Source organism: Lithobates pipiens, unplaced genomic scaffold (assembly GCF_037356315.1).
Source record: "Lithobates pipiens isolate NorthernLeopardFrog02 unplaced genomic scaffold, aLitPip1_a1.2 Scaffold_16, whole genome shotgun sequence".
NCBI lineage: Eukaryota > Metazoa > Chordata > Amphibia > Anura > Ranidae > Lithobates > Lithobates pipiens.
The window spans coordinates 224,519,234-224,532,861 of NW_027507748.1; the positions used below are offsets into that span (position 1 = coordinate 224,519,234).

The 13,628-nt window shown below is 38.6% G+C and overlaps 1 protein-coding gene across 9 annotated transcripts in view; it reads right to left on the bottom strand.

Annotated features, from left to right (window-relative positions):
• Positions 1-655: 655 nt before the first annotated feature.
• Positions 656-13,628, bottom strand: part of VEZF1 (vascular endothelial zinc finger 1) — a 48,428-nt gene continuing 35,455 nt past the window's right edge. For 4 of the 9 annotated variants that reach the window (XM_077481126.1, XM_077481134.1, XM_077481135.1 and 1 more), the window contains exons 3-8: positions 13,474-13,537; positions 11,360-11,546; positions 8,306-8,338; positions 5,499-5,549; positions 3,614-3,697; positions 656-3,465 (exon numbers count right to left, since the gene is read on the bottom strand). In XM_077481126.1, coding sequence (XP_077337252.1) covers positions 3,041-3,465; positions 3,614-3,697; positions 5,499-5,549; positions 8,306-8,338; positions 11,360-11,546; positions 13,474-13,537 — 844 coding nt within the window. In that variant the 3' untranslated portion in view covers positions 656-3,040. The remainder of the gene's footprint in view (positions 3,466-3,613; positions 3,698-5,498; positions 5,550-8,305; positions 8,339-11,359; positions 11,547-13,473; positions 13,538-13,628) is intronic. The other 5 variants (XM_077481129.1, XM_077481130.1, XM_077481132.1 and 2 more) reach the window with 5 other exon arrangements.

Genomic DNA, 13,628 nt, shown 5'->3' on the forward strand with positions numbered 1-13,628 from the left:
AATGTAAACATCCCTTGTGACAGTAATAGGTGACAGGTCCTCTTTATGGGGGCCTTGGGGGACCCCAAAATTCCTCCTTTGCACTGCAAAGTATTCAGATCGTCCTTTTTTAAAAACGTTGGCCGAGTAAACGGGAAGGGACTTCGCTTCCGTGTTTACATAAAGAAGACTAACAACCGCATTGGTTGGTTTCCCTGAAGAGCTGACTGCCTGCTATAAAAATGATACAGGCCACCGCATGCATCATCCCTGTATAATCCCTTAAATCCAAGGCCACATATGTGCGTACGCTTGGCAGGAAGGAGTTAATGTACCTTAGGAAGTTACATAGAAATCAAAGGTGTCTGTCAAATTGCAACTCAAAGTGATGTTAAATGCAAGCAGAGTGCACCTGATGGCAATCCGTATTCACTCAACACTTGCCCTAAAAGGTCAGCTTAGGCCTCCATTTATGATCAATATAAAAAGAAAATAAATAAATAAATCTACTGACAGTAACAATTTAGTCTTGAAAATGCTAAAAATTTTCTTTGAATAATTATCAATCTGAAATAACAAAAATGTGCATGAACACATTTCACAGCTAGTTACTTTGGTATATATATTTCTTTGATGTATATTAATGAATAGGAAACAGACTGACCATATAGATGAGTTGGGGAATAAAACTTCTCTCTACATTTTTGTTTATTGAGACGAACTAATTAAAAAAAAGGCACAAACATGGGGCATATGTTTACATGGACATTAGAACAAACATACATTGAAAGTGTAGGAATGTAGCCGATTTCTGCTAAACAGAAAGTAACCAAGCTTTGTATATACAAAAGATGTACACGTTTTATGTTCTACAATATAAAAGATCAGTTATAAAATAATTGTTTACACTGAATTCTATTTTCTTGTATATATATCAAGCCCCTACAACTTGTCTGTTGCCTTGTGCCCAGACAATTCTGATCTGAAAGCACTGTCCAATTATATTAAAGCATTCATTTTTTCTACTGCCATGGCTGAACGGACCTTTTTGCTCAGACATTCCTTGCAATCACATTATTTGCTGGCATAATTTAACCAGAGAACAGGCTGAATGTATAAATAAAAAAAATTCTCTATTAGCAAAAATGTAGTTTATTATTTTTTTTTTTTTTAATATCTCTAAATTCAATGGATGTAAAAGTCTTAAACACCTTTCTTATAAAATGTGTTTGCTAGTTATCTACAGCACTTAAAGATTTTAACAACTAAAAAAAGAAGGTTAATGTAATGTTACTCTAAAATTCGGGAATTTTGTAATCTTTTGGTTTTCTAAACATGAATTACCATGTCAAAAAAAAAAAAAAATGATAATAAAAAAGGTCAAAATAAGAAATATCTATATGCATGTAGCTGGAGGTGGTGTCTAATTAAGTGTGAGAATTGACCATAAGCAAGTGCTATTGGGGACAGGCCAAATTGGAACTATCCCACTGTCACTTAAAACAAAAGAAATAAAATATCAAAAACACAGATCTAAAAGATGAAAATATTTACATGTTAAAAAAAAGAACATTTCTACAACACACATTTAAGAAGTCCCCATAAAAATTAAAATAAATGCAAACCAAAAAAACAAATCCTGGCTTGCATTGTCGGGCTAACTACTTAGTGGTTAAAAAAACAAACAAAACAAAAAACACAACACACATACTGTATACAATTCCATTAACAGTTCTTTTCCATGATTTTTCTTTTTTCAATGCATCAGCAAGTCCAAATTGGGATACTAAGCGCAGTTTCTCTTTGTGCTTCTACATCAAGAAAGTCGATTGTACATGTGCTCCTGTGGAAAGGTTATTTTAGGCTACAACAGGCCAAAGTTCATTCATAGTTATATTTCAATTTTGTGAGGGGAAAACTTGCAGTAAGGCTTCAGCACAGTTGTAGGTTCCCCAACAGCAAAACCCTAGCTACCATATTTTAAAAACCTTTCTGTGCAAGCTGGAGAGAATTTCCACATTATATATAGATATACAATTTAATTTTTTATTTTTTTAAATTTGGATTTCTGCTGCAACAAAGAGTTGCACGAAGGTCCTGATTCCAAATGCCTTTTGGAACACTATCTGCATTGATTTTGTGTCCACATTTGCATGAGTTTCTCTCCGGGTACTCTGATTTTTTTTTTTTTTGTCTCCCTGCACAAATACATATTTTCCACTCTAATAAGGTCAGTGAAGCTTTTGTAAAGAATGAAGGGATGGAAGAGCTGGCAACCCAGTACCCTAGTAGGCAACTTCTAAGGACTGCATGCAACTGCTGCAAGAAATGCCCGGTATTTAAGAAAGGAGCTTAGAAGCAGATTCCAGTTTCCAATAGAAAAATTCTTCAACTGTGAAGAGTCAAGACAGGATAGTTGTTCACCTCCGCATGTGTTTTAAACCTTTGCCAATGTGCCTGATAGTGTGTGAATTCAAAATTACAAATAATGTTCCGTGCAGGATAGAGTTAGGACTCTTTATTTTTATGATATAGTGCTGGAAAACCAAAATCCATCACCATAAAATGCATACTGCTAATACATGTTTTTTTTTTTTTTCCTTCTTAGTTATTACACGTCATAAACTTAAACAGTCAAGAAGCACAGAGTAGCACCTATACTAGTATCTCAATTATAGTAGTGACAAATATCCACATTTTTGGCATAAAAATGAAGGAATTCATTGCTAGTGTTATTTAAAATAATAGTTACCTGGGTAAAATACTAAAACCATTTCTTTAAAAAAAAATAAAAAAAAATGCTGCCAATAAACAGTCATCTAGCCTATATTGTCTTTGTTTTTTTGTTGCATTCTTCTCCTTAGCTGGGTATGGTCCAGAATAATTCTGAAGGCAGAAGAATGGATGAAGTTAGTAAAACTCAGGGTTCAAACATCAACAAATACATAGCTGTAAGCTTCTTAAAAAATCATGACCGTCAGTTGCTGGTAAACAACTACTGAACAACCCCATAATACTGCTTTAAAAATATATCTATATATTTTTTTTTTTTGCGTTCCCTTTACCAAGGTGGGGTAGATGGCAGAGCTTGTGATAAGAACGGCATGCTCTCCACTGGCCTCATAGCTATATTTAACGGAGCAGCTAAAGTCATTGGTGTAGGCAGATTCATAGGGCTTGTTATAGTGACCGGATGTGCAATGTTCATTGGAGCAGTGACTGGGGTAGGCAAATTGACTGGAGAGGTTAGGGACAAAGGTGAAGTCATAGAAATCGGCGTTGTTATGGTCACTGGATGTCCTAGGTTCATAGAAGAAGTGATATTGACAGGGCTGGAGACATTCACTGGACTTCTCATGCTCATGGCTGTTGCCACTGTTACAGGGTTTGTAAGGGTCCCCGATGCTGCAGACGTAATATTGAAGGGAGAAGTAAGAGTCACAGACGTCTGGGCTGCAGTAGAAGTTTGGCACATGTTGCTTGTGTCTAAAAAATAAATAAATAACAAGTCATTTACCACATAAGCACAATTTGCTTTTTATACATTTCTTTACAGATGTGCGATTACTTTTATTCTATTGTTTTTAAAAATTGTCCTATGGCAGTAGTATTGCAGTTTCATATAAATTCTTACGCATCAACTGGCATGAAGACATACAATCACCTATTGAAAAGGTCCTATGATTCTGATCCACAGCACAAAAGAGTGAGTCTGGAGCTGAAATAAGAGGCAAAGTAATATATCAAAGTCCCAACATTAGGTGCATTTTAATAACTGGTAAAAACTAAGAAATATGTATTTACTATGAAAACTTAGAAACAACTCAGAAGTTAAAATAGAACTCCAACCAATAACAAATACACTACTGAACATATATGCGAGATGCTTTACTGGCCAAATATGTCATTCTGTTGTCAGTCTTATGATCTGCACACTTTTGCCACACTACAGAGCCAGCTGATTGAAACCTTTTTGGTTTAGCCTTGCAGTTTCCAGCGTCACCCTCTCCACCTCAAGATTGCTCACAAATATCAAAATCACCATCTGCTCTGTCGAGTGGGCAGAGCATTGACCCAGGAAGCTGTAAAGCTGAACACAGCAGTGTGACAAGGGTGTATGGCTCAGGAAACTGGCTAACAGAATTACAAATCTGTCAGGTAAAATAGCTGACCTATTGTGTATTTAGCCATTTGTCCAGTGTTTTACCTTTAACAGCCATTATATGCTGCAGCAATTTATACATTAGCAAATTAATTTGCTGTAATATGCAGGCATAAACAATACTAAAAAATAACAAACAAGCATTATTATTTAAATGCATACATTTCATACAATGAAGTTAAACATGTCATACTTACCTCCTCGGTGCAGGGGTTTTGCAGAGTGGCCTCGATCCTTCTTTTCTGGGGTCCCTCGCCAGTGCATTCCATGGGGGCACTAATGCGGGAGCACTATCAAGTCATTCTGCTGCATCCAGAGACTGCAGGATTCAGGCCCGCCCCTCCCATGTCACTGGATTTAATTGACAGCAGCAGGAGAAAATGTCTCCGGCTGCTATCAATCTGTCCCACGAGGACCCGAGACAGAGGCTGGAGCTGCTGAGCTCATTCGTCGCTGAAACTATCAGGTTCAGGTAAGAAAAAGGGGGGCAGATGCACCACAGAAGATTTTTCACCTTAATGCATAGAATGCATTAAGGTGAAAAATCCTTGAGACTTTACAACTCCTTAAAAAAGACCTCTTAGCATAGATCAGTAGTTTCAAAGTTGCACAACATCACCTTGTCTAAAGTAAAAAAAGCAAGCTATAATATTGTTTCATGAAGTAAATAAACTAATTCTATAAAACTTTTTTCAGTGTTTATGTCTTGTTGGTCCCCCTATTCAGCTGCACGTCCATCATTCAAAAAATTAGCAAAATACAAACTGGAAATGTATACACCGATTGCAATAAATTTTCAACCCAGCCAAAAAAAAAAAAAAAAACACCACAGCATACATTTCTTCATATCCAATTTGCTGCTATCTAGCGCAAGTATCAAAATGTAAACAGCTATCCACTAAACTCCATTCGAAGTTCAGGCTAGTCTATAGGCCTTCAGATATACACTGGATAAGGAACGTGAACAGATTTTGAAAACATTTTCAGGAATGAGTAACCATAAAGCTGATTCAGCATCACTTCTGTTTAAAAATGAATAGCCCATTTGAAAACAAAAAAGAATCTTATTAGAATGCATGGTTTGTAAATAAGGAAGTATTTGCCTTGAAACATTAACCCCCTTAGAAAATCACTTGATAAACTGCTCCCATCGCATAGGCAATGTTAATTCTGAACAAAAGCTGTAATAGGGAGAGTATGTGGTGTAAAACCTTTTGGAACATACATACTTTTTAAAAGCTACGAGGAGGGTAGATAAACTATGACAAAGTGAAGCATATACCACCCAAGAATCTCATAAAAGTCTGTTTATAATACAAAACTGATAATATATTGTATAGAAAAAAAATGTAAATACCTTCATATTTAATTCTGCAATGAACTGGAGTTTGAAGTTCGTGAAGTTGACCTACAATTAAAGCATAGATTTGTTACAAGGCGCTACAGAAGAGACATTTTTAGCATTTAAACACCTACCAAAAAGAGGATGCACAACAAAAACACTTTAAGAGGAATAAAGCCCATTTAACCACTTGCCTACTGGGCACTTTTACCCTCTACCTGCACGGGCCAATTTTCATTACGGTCCCACTCTGAATGAAAATTGCGCGGTCATGTAACGCTGTACCCATATGAAGTTTTTATCATTTATTTTCACAGAAATAGAGCTTTTGTTTGGTGGTATTTAATCTCCACTGGATTTTTTGCTAAACAAATGGAAAAAATAAATAAAAACCCACCCTAAATAACATTTTGCAAACAGGTCATTATTCGCCTTTACTGATGTGCGCTGATGAGGCTACACGGATAGGTGGTGCTGATAATCAGTGTCCTGATTATCAGTGTTGATGTCCCTTTAACACAAGCTGGTTATTGGCCCTGTTCACGCTGTTAGCGCGAGGGAAAAAAAGCCGATAACTGGCTTGTGTTTACATCTGTAATCAGCTGTTAATGGACAAAGCTGATCACGTGGTAAAGGGCCAATGTGATTGGCCCTTTACACCAATCGGTGATCAGCTAAGTCTGCAGGGGGCGCACGGGCAGCACGATCAAAAGGCGACGTCCATGTATGCCCTCCCAGCAAAGTAAGCCTAGGCTGTAGCTGCCTTTCAGCTATAGCGTAGGCAGAAAGCAGTTAATTATTTCATTTTAACCCATTCATGCCCAAGCCTTTTTCTGACACTTGTTGCTTACAATCATTTTTTTTCTAGAAAAATTACTTGAAACCCCCAAACTTTTTTTTTTTTAGCAGAAACTCTAGAGAATAAAATGGCAAGCGTTGCAATAATGCATTTCTGCAGTGGTCTTTCAAATGCAATTTTTTTTGGAAGAAATACACTTTCATGATTTAAAAGAAAACAAAAAGTTAGCACCAATTTTTATGTAGAATGCAAAATAGGTTACGCTGAGTTAATAGATACTCAACATGTCATGCTTTAAAAATTGCAGACACTCATAGAATAGGTTTTGGACGCGTAATGTAACTACCCTAAATTTAGACAGAGCATTTGAAACTAGGCAGAGGTTCTAACCGTTGCTCACTGTCCAAAACAAAACTATTTTTCCTTGAGTTGAACTTAGAAACAAGTTATTTATTTTTAATAAATGTTTATTCTTAGGGATGACCCCTAAGTTTCTATGCTGTAGTTTAAAGTACTTGTTATTTTTATGTATTCAAGGAGACAACCACAGCTGAATATTCTGGGGTGGTATTAGGCCAACAGTCAGATTTCCTTAGCCCTTTGCTGCTGCCAACCATAATAGCATTAGCCTCAATGGTTTCAGCAAAATCCATCTGCAGCAATCAGATGCTGCAGTAATCTGCGCAGCTGTGCGATATATACACACATCTAGGTTTATGCAATCATTTGGTGGTTTAAATCATGATCTTGCATGTCTAGTTGTAAAGCTCAACTGAATTCTGTAAAACTGTGGGAATAGATTTCAGATGCAGTAAAATGATCAAGTAGCTGCAGCCATAGTAAAAAAGCATCATCTGGAAACGGTCAACAATCTGACATACCCTCTGTTAGAACTGCACAAATAATCATTAGAAATATCGCAATCTCGATTCGACCCCCCACAAGAGCTCAATCTAGCATTTCCATGATTCATGTAAAAAGTGAACAGCAGTTCCCCTAATCACAGCTGTCATAAAAAAAAGGCATGGAAAGAGATAAAAAGAAACATTGCATCTTCTTATCTGTCCTCCTGCTTATTCATTTACTAATCAAAAGGGATGCGGCTATTTCTGCATCCAATTCGCATGACAGGAGATTGTGTCCAGCTTTCTATGGACCAATTCACATATCTCGAATGCTGCTGCGGAGCTGCTTACCCAGGAACATGGTGCATCTTTGGCTCGGTTTCAGGCAAAAAATTCAGCTCTGAAAATGGAGAACAGGGATGCACCAGAGGCCTGCTGCGATCTGCATCCCTCAAAGGTGTGAACCCAGCTGAAGGCAAACTTGTCAAGTGGATTTTTATTAAATTGTTCCCATTTAACCCCTTATTAACCCTTAATTTACTCTAATCAGTATTGTTCATTAATGTTTTACACATTGCACATAAAAAAAAAAAAAAAAAAAAAAAAAAATCATTTGTAAAACAACTTTTCCATGCTTTGTACCATTGCTGAAAGCTGAAGTGTAAACAAAAAAGTTGCGGTAGGCATCAGTAATTGGTATCGGCGAGTACTAAAGAAAAAAAGACCCTAATATAACAATAGTCTTTTTTAAATTTTTACACGTTACATTTTATATTTCTTTAAATTTGATTGAAGCAGAGTATTGTGTCTTATTTTTTTGCCATCTTGTTTGATAACCTAATGTTCAAGGGTTGTAAATTTTTAAAATAAAGTTCAGAATCATGATCTTTATCCTAAGCAAATAAATTGTGATTCTCATTTTATCCAGAATCGTGCAGCTCTACCCTCTGAATCAGTCAGAGCTCCCCACTCAGCAAAGCTCACACTCCTAAATGGATAGCTCTGTCAGACCAATGCAGGGAGGCTACTGCTTCCACCAAGAGTAATGATCGCCCTCAGGAGCATGACAGTACATAACAGGTTATTTCACTGTGGCCGCTTTATCAGTTAACAGCAAGGCTGTTACCACATACTTTACAGGTAAATTCAAGCAGGCTCTAATCTTGTAACACTCTCACCTTTGAAATTATAAGGCTGGAAGGAGCAGGACCCTAAATGATGAGGTACACAGAAAAGTAGTATGTTTTAGGAAAAGGATTATATTTGAAAGAGAAACTTTGAACAGCATAAATTTGTAAACACTAATTTGCAGGATAAACCATGAAAAACTACAAATCTAGGATAACAAGGGCACGCTGGAGCTTAGTCATAGAATCAGTGAATCAGCGTCTTTAATATTGATTGGGCCCTGGGCAAAAATTTTCTTAGGGCCCTCCTCCCCCCATGCAATCTCGCTCTCCACCTTCTCTGAGACATACAATAAATAGCAGCTAGACTTAAAATCAGTTTACTGTATCAGATCAGGCAGCGATTGGTTGTCAGAGGTTACAACATATCATTACTGCTTACTGACTGGTTGCTAAAGGTTACAGCACATGATTTCTGCTTGTTGATTGGCTGGTAGTAAATACTGTACAGTAATACTGCTCACTGGTTGCTACAGGTTACAGAACATTATCTCCTCACTGCAGGGGGGCATGATATACATATGAATGCTGCCTTATATTTACATAGCAATGCTGTTTGCCTCAGCTATTTACATATGCATGCCACTGATATTTACATATGAATGCCGGTTATTTACATGTAAACACAGGGTCTGCAGGTGAGTCATATGTACACAACAATAGGTCAGAGCTGGGCAGCATTAGTAGCAGCACTTCACACTGATATTGGGACACAGCACAGGACTAAAACCTCATTGGACAAGGGAATGTAAACTGGGATAGTTGGCAAGTATGAGGCAGCTGTTTTGGGCCCCACAACAATGACAGGGCCCAGGGAAGCTGCCCCTTTTGCCCTGCCTTAAAGACGGCCCTGATCAGTGCTGCTGGAAGCTGCAAACACCATAGGCTGCAGCTCTTTATGTAATACTTATGGGGCACAGAGGTGTTTTGTGTCCATCTAGTAATGATGCCCAAAAAGGCTGACCATTTTGCAAACCTCAAATCAGTTTCAATTCTCAATAATCAAGGTAATTTCAAATACTTTAAGCATGCTTGTTTATATCAGCTTTACCTCTTAAAAATAAAATTAGCTAGTCTGAACAATTTTTTGGACTGATGTCGATAGGCTTTTGTTCATGTCAGCCAAGTTTTGCATAACCATTACTGTACTATTGAAATGCAAAATGAGCTTGAAGTACAGCCCAGGCCAAATGTTTTGAGAATGACGAATATAGATTATTATACTGCTGCTTCAGTGTTTAGATTTTTTTGTCAGATGTTACTATGGTATACTGAAATATAATTACAAGCATTTCATAAGTGTCAAAGGCTTTTATTGACAATTACATTAAGTTTATAAAATGTCAATATTTGCAGTGTTGACCCTTCTTTTTCATACTGTCAATCAACTTCTGGGCCATATTCTGACTGATGCCAGCCCATTTTGCATAATCAGTACTTGGAATTTGTCAGAATTCATTTTTATTTTTTGTGCATCCATTGAAGGATTTACCACAAGTTCTCAATGGATTAAGGTCTGGGTAGTTTCCTGTACCGATGTTTTGTTCCCCAAGCCACTTAGTTATGACTTTTGCCTTATGGCAAGGTGCTTCATCATGTTGGAAAAGGCACAGTTTGTCACCAAACTGTTTCTGGATGTTGGGAGAAGCTGCTCAAGGGATGTTTTTGTACCATTCTGTATTCATGGCTGGGTTCTTGCGCAAAATTTCTTCTCCGGACAAGTTTTTTTCCAGATGCCCCAAACAATCGGAAATGGGATTCATCAGAGAAAATGACATTACCCCATTCCTCAGCAGGCCAAGCCCTGTACCTTTTGAATATTATCGGCTTGTCCCTGATGTTTTTACTGGAGAGAAGTGGCTTTGCTGCCCTTCTTAACAGGCCACCCGCCAAAAGTCTTCACCTCACTGTGCGTGCAGATGCACTCATACCTGCCTACTGCCATTCCTGAGAAACCTCTGCACAGGTGGTGCCCCGATCCTGCATCCGAATCAACTGTAAGATGGTTCTGGCGCTTACTGGACTTTCTTAGGCGCTCCCTGAAGCCTTCTTAACAACTGAACCTCTCTTCCTTGAAGTTCACGATAACTCCGGGCCGCTAGCAGGTGTTAAAACCGCCCCACTATCAGCCAAAATAGCGCCACTTTACCGGTGGTGGCTCAGTGTGAAAGGGGACTTATGTGCAATCTTAGTAGTAGCAATATCCTTGCCTGTGAATCCCTTTTTGTGCAAAGAAATGATGACATATTTCCTTGCAGGTAGGTAACCATGGTTAACAAAGGAACAACAATGGTTTCAAGCACCGTCCACCCTATTTTTAAAGCTTCCAGTCTGTTATCTAACTAAATCAGCATTACAGAGTGATTTCTAGCCTTGTACTCATCAACACATAACGAGAGAATCACTGACAATGTCAGCTGGTCCTTTTGTGGAGGGCTAAGCTGCAGTGGATATATTTTTTTTGGGGGGGGGGGGGGGGGGTCAAGTTCATTTTCATGGCAAAGAGGGGCTTTGCAATTAATTGCAATTCACCTGATCACTCTTCATAACATTCTGGAATATATACAAAATTACCATCTTAAAAAAGGCAGCAGACTTTGTGAAAAATAATATTTGTGTAATTCTCAAAACTTTTGGTCAGGGCTGTAGGTCAAATGAAGGGCACAAAGAAGTTAACTTCATGTTAAAAGCTCCTGTCAAAGATCTAAATGAAGCCAAAAGCCTGTCAACACAGCCTTAGAAAGGCGAATACTTAAAAAAAAAAAAAAAAAAAAAATCACTAGAAGCAACGATTTAGACCAGTGGTTCTCAACCCTGTCCTACCCCACACAACAGGCCATGTTTGCAGGTTTTCCTTTATCTTGCATAGGTGCTTCAAATCAGTCAATGACTTGGTATTTTGGACAGCTATTTTATCTAAGAGAAATTCCCAAAACATGCCCTGCTGGGAGTACTTGAGGATTGAGGCTGAGAACCACCGATTTGGACTGTGCAGACCATAAGTATACAGAACAATTACAAAAAATAAATAAAAAAGATATTTACCTTGAAACTTTTTACCTTGCTTACAGGTATTACAATTAATACTTTGACTTTGTCCGTGTGTCTTTAGGTGACTTGTGATGTAGGCTGCACTAAGAAGTTTGCCACATATATTGCAAGACACTTTTCCTTCATGGCGCACCATATGCGTCCGCAGCCTGTCTTTGGTGGCAAAGGCAGCAGTACAGGTCTGAAAGAGAAGAATTTTACGACTTCTACTGACAAGTTCTTCACACAAATTAAAGTTAAATTAAAATGTTAAATTAAAATGACAAATTAAAATGTTAACAGAAGCTTGTGGTTATTGCTAGTTTCTATTGCCATGAACGAACCATTAACAGCCAAGCAGCTATAAAAAGTGTAGCTGCAGACTTTTAACCACTTCAGACCCGGAATATTTGGCTGCTGAATGACCATTTTTTGCCATTTGGCACTACGTCGCTTTAACAATTGCAACGCTGCACCCAAACAAAATTGACGTCCTTTTTTCCCCACAAATAGAGCTTTGTTTTGGTGGCATTTGATCGCCTCTGTGGTTTTTATTTTTTGCGCTATAAAACAAAAAAGCTACAATTTTGAAAAAAAATAAAAAATAATAATTCTCAGTTTAGGCTGATATGTATTCTTCTACATATTTTTGGTAAAAATAAATAAATAAAAATCACAATAAGCGTGTATTGGCTTGCGCAAAAGTTATAGCGTCTACAAAATAGGGGATAGATTTATAGCATTTTTATTATTTTTTTTATTAGTAATGGCGGGGATCTGCAATTTTTATCGGGACTGTGACATTATGGCAGACACATCGAACACTTCTGACACATTTGTGGGACCACTGGCATTTATACTGCGATCAGTGCTATAAAAATGCACAGATTATTGTAAAAATGTCACTGTAAAAATGTTTACACACACACTCGCCCCTGTTCTGTCTCACGTGCTCGGCGGTCTGTCGGCTACGAGCATCAGCAACTCCGCTGTGCGGCACGTGCGCACCTGCTATCCCAATCCCACGAGCTGATGTATAGCTACGACGGTTCACGGGCTCGTGCCAACCTGCCACAATAAAATGACAGTGGCTGGTCGGCAAGCAGTAAACAGACACTCACCAGTCCCACGGTCCAGTGAAGCGGCCACCCGAAGCCTCACGTCTCTTCCCCTCCTCTCTGCGGTAATTGCAAGTGTGGGCACCCAGCTGTGACAGCTTGCAGCTTCACAGCCGGGTGCGCACCATGCATGCACGAGTCGTGCTGCACTCTCCTAGTGGCCAGGCAGTCTTTTGGGACCCGTGACGTGTCCCAGAAGATTGCAGAGAGGGAGGGGCCACCTAGGGGGAGAGGAGGAGTCACCTAGGCAGCGAGAAGATGGAAGCAGGGAGTGGGACAGGAAGTACCTGTCAAAACCAGGTACCCACTCCCCCCAAAATAATACGTGGCATGTAAGGGGTGGGGCTAGGAGTGCTTAAAGCAGAAGTTCCACTTTTGGGTGGAACTCTGCTTTAAGCATGGCCTTACCATTTTTAGGAGTGTTGTGTAAAAATTTAATAACCATCTACTGTCAAATTATGTCTGGTTAAGATAATCCGTTTTACATAAATACTTTCTGCACCCACTGATTACATTCATCAACAGAAGATGCATTGCAAAAATAATGCTATACAAGATTGCAAAATGGAGGAATTGATGATGCTGAGGTTTTTTAGCACAATTTCTGCCTAGCAGCACTAGGGTGGTTGGTTTGAATCCCAACCATGGCACTACCTGCCTAGAGAGTTTGCTTGTTATCCCTGTGCCTGCATGGGTTTCCTCTGGGCACTCCTTGCACACTCCAAAGACATGCCGGTAGGTTAATTGGCTCCTGTTTAAAACTGGCCTTAGTGCGTGTATGAATGCGAGTTAGGCTTCTACATGTCACGTGACTCGGGGTCTCACAAGTTGGATCCCAAGTCGCTGCAGTGTGAACAGAGCCTTAGGGACATTATATTGTAAGCTCTTTGAAGGCAGGGACTTAAGTAAATGTACAATATATGTAAAGTGCAGCATAAATTGACAGCGCTATTTAAGTACATAAGTACAATAAACAAATTACTAGAGTTAACAAAAATTTGGTTTTCTTACTTGGCATTTGAAGGGTCTTTCGGTAGAATGCACATGCTTCACATGACAACTTAAATGATCAGGTCTGTCAGGGAAAATAAAATAAGTACACTTGTAAAAAGAATAGAAAAAAGGTACATCAATAGCAATTAAAACAAAATGTGGAGGGTTACACC